Source organism: Pomacea canaliculata, linkage group LG9, assembly GCF_003073045.1.
Source record: "Pomacea canaliculata isolate SZHN2017 linkage group LG9, ASM307304v1, whole genome shotgun sequence".
Lineage (NCBI taxonomy): Eukaryota > Metazoa > Mollusca > Gastropoda > Architaenioglossa > Ampullariidae > Pomacea > Pomacea canaliculata.
In genome coordinates, this window is record NC_037598.1 from 19,486,672 (window position 1) to 19,492,124 (window position 5,453).

The 5,453-nt window shown below is 36.7% G+C and overlaps 1 protein-coding gene across 1 annotated transcript; it reads left to right on the forward strand.

Annotated features, from left to right (window-relative positions):
• The first annotated feature begins 1,298 nt into the window (after positions 1 to 1,298).
• Positions 1,299 to 4,753, forward strand: LOC112572277. The gene is made up of 3 exons (XM_025251865.1): positions 1,299 to 1,492; positions 2,041 to 2,141; positions 2,527 to 4,753. The coding sequence occupies exons 2-3, from the start codon at positions 2,079 to 2,081 to the stop codon at positions 3,421 to 3,423; spliced, it is 960 nt and encodes a 319-aa protein (XP_025107650.1). The 5' UTR covers positions 1,299 to 1,492; positions 2,041 to 2,078; the 3' UTR covers positions 3,424 to 4,753.
• The last annotated feature ends 700 nt before the right edge of the window (positions 4,754 to 5,453 follow it).

The window sequence follows — 5,453 nt, forward strand, 5'->3', positions numbered from 1 at the left end:
ATTATAAATGCCAATGACTCATGGTCATTATGACATGTGGGAGATACAAGCATGTAAACAATACAAAACAGCATGTTTAATAACACTCATGCAAGTATTTTATCGAGGTATGTTCGTTATACTTCTATCCATCTATACTTATGCACATCTATAAGTGGTTAAACTTTACCTGTTGAGTAGCATGGTATGTACAGCTGCATCTAAGTATAGAAACAGGCCACAAATGGTAGGTTCATACAACCTTTAGATCCAATAAATCAGTATGCAAATTTCAATTCAAAAACATAGATATACATGTCCACTAGGGACATTATTCTGCCTCCCAGGCATGCAGTACACACAAATTTCTTCTTCAGCTGTCTGTGTTGGAAGTAAGCCAGTGGGTGTTCATAACTACTATAAGAAACTCTGATTTATAACTACATGCTTACAAAAGGATTTCTATGCACACATATACCTATAATACTTAATTTACATGTATACAATATGCTGACTTTAAGATTATCCCATATTTATGTAAAAGCATCCATTTGTTACGAAAACTAGTCTCTGCTCTATTTGCTGAGTAGTGCGTTTACTCGCATATCATTTTTTTGCAGCTACCCTCCTAATATACCCACATGCTTGAAGCGGCTTCAATGCGTACTCTATATCCGGGTCAAATAGCTATCTTTAAATTCATCAAAATCTTATTCATTTTTGTATTTAATGGCGTTTTCTTCACATCATACATTTCATTGTCATAGTTTTTAACCGATGAAAGGAACCTCATATATCTTAAAAGACGCACCATTCCATCCCAGTTCAACTGGGAGACGGGAGGAGTGAAGTGCATTACCGACATGGAGATTACAACGGTCAGTGATCGGCTCTCGGATACCAGGAAATAGTCGATGACACTATATTTATCTATAGGGAGACACAAATGTAACTCTTATTCTATGTAATCTTCACAAGCACCATTCACTGTGACTAGGTCATAAGTAAACAAAAGTTTAACAGTGACCCGAAAAACTGTTAATAGTGTGACCTATTGTGAATTCCTTTCACATGTTTCGCTTGCCTCATCCGTGTCAACGGGGGAAATACTCGATGTGTGTGTGTGAGAGAGCATATCGATAGTCGACATCAAAACCGGAAGTGACCTCACATCGACTATGTGTGAAGGTCACATTGAGATTCAACACTTCCGGTTTAGCCGCCGTGGTTTAGCGAACAACTTCAATGGCTATGTCAGCGGAGTCTGCGAGAGTAACAACAATAAAGAAACGCACACACGGTGGTTCATGCTGCTGCATGGTAGAATGCCACTGTGCGAGTATCAAATGTTTCGGTTTAAGTTTTTTTTCGCTTCCGCGGGCAGGTGTATCGACAGAGCAAGACAAGTGGCGAGCGGCTCTCATTCATGCTATATGCCGCTCAGACAAAAGTTTCAATCCATTGACAGCCAAAATTTGTTCAAGGCACTTTGAAGAAGAGTGCATTAAAAAAGGTACCCGATCTTATCGCTGGATCACTTATTCACCTTTTGCTCTTCTCTTTCCTGTACGTGCTTTTAGTTCGCGACTAGAAAATTTTCACACCGCCGAAAATATGCCCATAAAAAAACAATCACATCATTCATTACATTACACGAGAAGTGTACTGATTAAATATTCTTCTTATTGCTTAAAAAAACCAGCCTATAAGAATATGCCAAGATTAAAAACAGTGCTTTAACACATAGATGATTTAATATGTTTCTCCCCTGTAAACCAGTATCAGAGTTTTTAATCAAGAATAAAAATATCTGAATTGTATTGATGTTCCATTTTTCTTTGATTTTTTTTTTTTTAGTATATTATCTCATACAGTTTTATATTTATGTTTCATTATTACGAGTGACATGCTTTTTAGCTCACACACCCCACCAGCAATGCATAGGTGATCTAAGATGTTTTTTAGGCTGATTTTTTTGTGTGTTTTTTGTTTGGTATGTATCATCTCATAAATTTTTATATTTTATGTTTTATTATTAATTCGCTTCAGCATTTTTAACAGGTCCTTCTGGAAAAGTCATAGGACTAGTTCCTGGGAGCATGCCAACTAGATGGATGCCTCTAAAATCATTGGAAACTCCGAAAACAACTAGACCCAAGCCTGTAAGTGTAATTTTTAAGTTTTGAAAAAAATCTTTTACTTTTAAGAGGTGAGGAGCCCAGAATATAAAAGGACTTTATACAGATAGATTTAACTATGAATACCTGTGAAAAGAACTACTATTTGTAAAGTAAATCCAAGTTTTTCTACTGCACCTAAAGAGTAGTACATTATCTGAAATATTGACTTTGTGAACAATTTTCATAAGCGTGCAATTATGGCAAACAAGTAGGAAGGGGAAACCCAATGATTAAGAAAAGTGTAATGCTATGAAGATAAGTCCAGATTTATTTTATAATAATTGAATGTAATTAAAAACATGTGGTTGTGTATATGGATTAGATAAACAGCATCATATGTTCAAAATTCTCACATATCTCTCTTCAGAAGGTACGGGAGCCCCCTGCCGTGCCAATTCGTATCGCCTACACTAGCTTCATGGACATGAAGAAGGATTTGACTCATCTGCCTCCTGAGTGGATCATCATGAAAAATTCTGAAGATGCTGTAGTGCTTGGCTTGTTGTCAAGTAAATCTGAAGAAGTATATGTGAAGGTGAGCTTTTCTGCAAAAACCGGGTTGCAGGCAAATGTGAGTGTGTTTCAAATACCTGCACCATGGTTTGCAAGAGACATTGAAATGGTTAGGCTTAAAATATTTTTGAAAGAATTGGGTGAAAAGACACTCTGCACTGCTGTCACTGAAACTGATCTGCAACCATTAGCTGAAATTGAAATCACTGATAAGAAGTATTTCCGACACATTACCAATATCTATGAGAATGGTAAGCTCTGTTCTCATTCATGTGTAAGGGCAACTACCTGTTCACTGTTGGTGAGTGGTGCAGAAGCAACATGCAAAGACTGTTTATTGGTCAAGAAGACACTCTATGAAAAAAAAAGCAGACAAGAAGCACGTTGCCAAGAAGCAATAAGACCAAATGACTCTCTCCAAGGTATCCCTTATGACAAACTGAAGGAAGCGTTTAAACAAGTCCGCAAAGATAAGAGTAGGCTGGAGAAGGATGTTGCTCAATTTCTAGAACATTTAAAACAGGAATACATGGACATAGACCCTGAATCTTCTGATAGTCTGAAAACATTTAATTGCTTTGACATGGGAGAACCTCTGCAGCAACTGTTCCGGGAAGAACAGAAGAAAGCATTTGCTGCAGAGCATCATGGCCACAGTTGTAATGAATCATTCAATGCTATGATAACCTGTAACAGTCTTTGTGCTAGTGTAGTGAATCCTATAACATACTCAGACCCTACAGAAGTATGACTAATTGTGTGTTAGCACTATTTCATATTCTTGCCAAGCCCTCTGAACACATGGACCTTAGATTCTGTCATTGAGTTTAATAATTTACCTTACCCTTCAAGGTAGTGATTGAGTATCTACATTCATATTTCTAGCATTTCTGTAACACCAATGTGTTATATTTGCTGTATCTTATGTGACTTTTCCACGTTGTGAGAACATCACTTACATTTGTTACCAGTCTGTATAATTTGTTTTGCTCTTGTATATTGCATAGTAGTACATCCTCCATTTGTGTGTCACCATAATTTACTGATCATCATGTGAATAGACTGATACTCCTTTTTCAACATCCGTAAGTAGTGTGTACATGTAAATGCTATCACTCTATATAGAGTGAAGTGACTTGTGATGTTATGAATGTGTGTATGATTATATATATGTCAGAGTCCATGTTTGCTACTCACTGTAAACTTTATTAAAGAAAGCTTTGTCCTCTGGTGTCAAGCACTTTTCAGTTTGCCAAGGACTGGTAAACATCACTGATGATTTGTAAATTTGTGTGGAATGAGATAAACAGGTTGAATATATTAGTGATTTGTTCAATAATTACTATCTAATCAGACCTAACAGTCAAATGAATACCTTTATTCAATGGAGAGCACTTTACATCTAAAGAAGTCAACTGAAATATTATCTTTTATTCATTTATGCTTTATGTTGAAGATTTATATATAATTTTACCATTTAATAATTATATTTCAACATGCTTAAACTCATAAACTAACATTTGTGATCATTGATGCTAAAATACACTTTCATAAATTTGTCAACTAAAATTATTTGTTAAACATGACTGACTGGAGGACTGGAGTACAATGTCTATGCTTAATATGTGCTTAATAGTTAAACCTTGGCTGTGTCCAATAATAAAATATTGCACACATTATTGCAAGTTGTTTCAAGCGGCAACGCAATGTTCGAATCCCAGGACGTTCGCTCAATCGCGCAGAGTGTATCTGCACATGCGTCGTCTCCCGATAAAAAAAAATATTAGTCAGAAGAGCCGACGACAATGAAGATCAATCATCGAACGATCATCTAGAACTAGCAAACCGTACCGTGCGCGAGTCCACGCATGAGAGAGATGTGTATTTGTATATGGTGGGTGTGTGCACCCGTTCTCTCATCTTTTATTTAATCTGTATTTTTTTCTCGTAATTATTTTTCTTTGCGTCTCATGCGCGTGCGTTTCTGCGGGACGTTGGAGTCTGCATGGCGAGGATTTTTCCACAGTGGCAATAAAACTGCTTCGAGCCTGCGTTTGCGCGCTTGAGCAAAGGTTTGAGTACTTCCGCTCGGAGACAAGGAAATGACGTCATACACGAAAACTGCAGTTTGAAAATCTGCATGATGAGCTCACTTCAAAGTCCTATCACGGAACCGGAAACACTGCCAAACATCCTGCTCCAAATGTAAAACGGGGGCTCTGTACTCTGTCTCTCTCGCTGTATATATCCTTTAAGTCTTTCCTTTTTGTTTTCCTGTGTCCATCAATACTATTTGTTTGGTCGACATCAGAAATGTCGTTATCGTCTGATATCCTTGGAAGACACTAATTAATGATTTGTGTAGAGAGATTCTAAGAGAGAGCAATCAAGTGGGCTGTCTATCAGTATATATCTGTGAACACACAATCGCAGGCTTCTCTCATTATCATTTTTTTTTTTCATTTTGATGTCTCCCAGGGTTATTTTCTAAACATCGTGGACATCTTCATTATGTCTTCCTACTGGGACATCTTTCTATGAAATAAATTCGATTTTACTCGAGTAAGTTAATTGCATCACTGTTCTTTTAAATACACATACTACTCTATTTTTATGAGCAATTTTTTAAAAAATGTAATAAGCTTTCGGAATACCAAGAAGACTGCTGTGTAACACTGATAATGTGCCATGAAAAGCGTTAATTTATTAAATGAATTGTTTCATAGTTCACACCCGTACGAAATATACGATTCATGATATTGGAAGTTCTTCATCACAAAG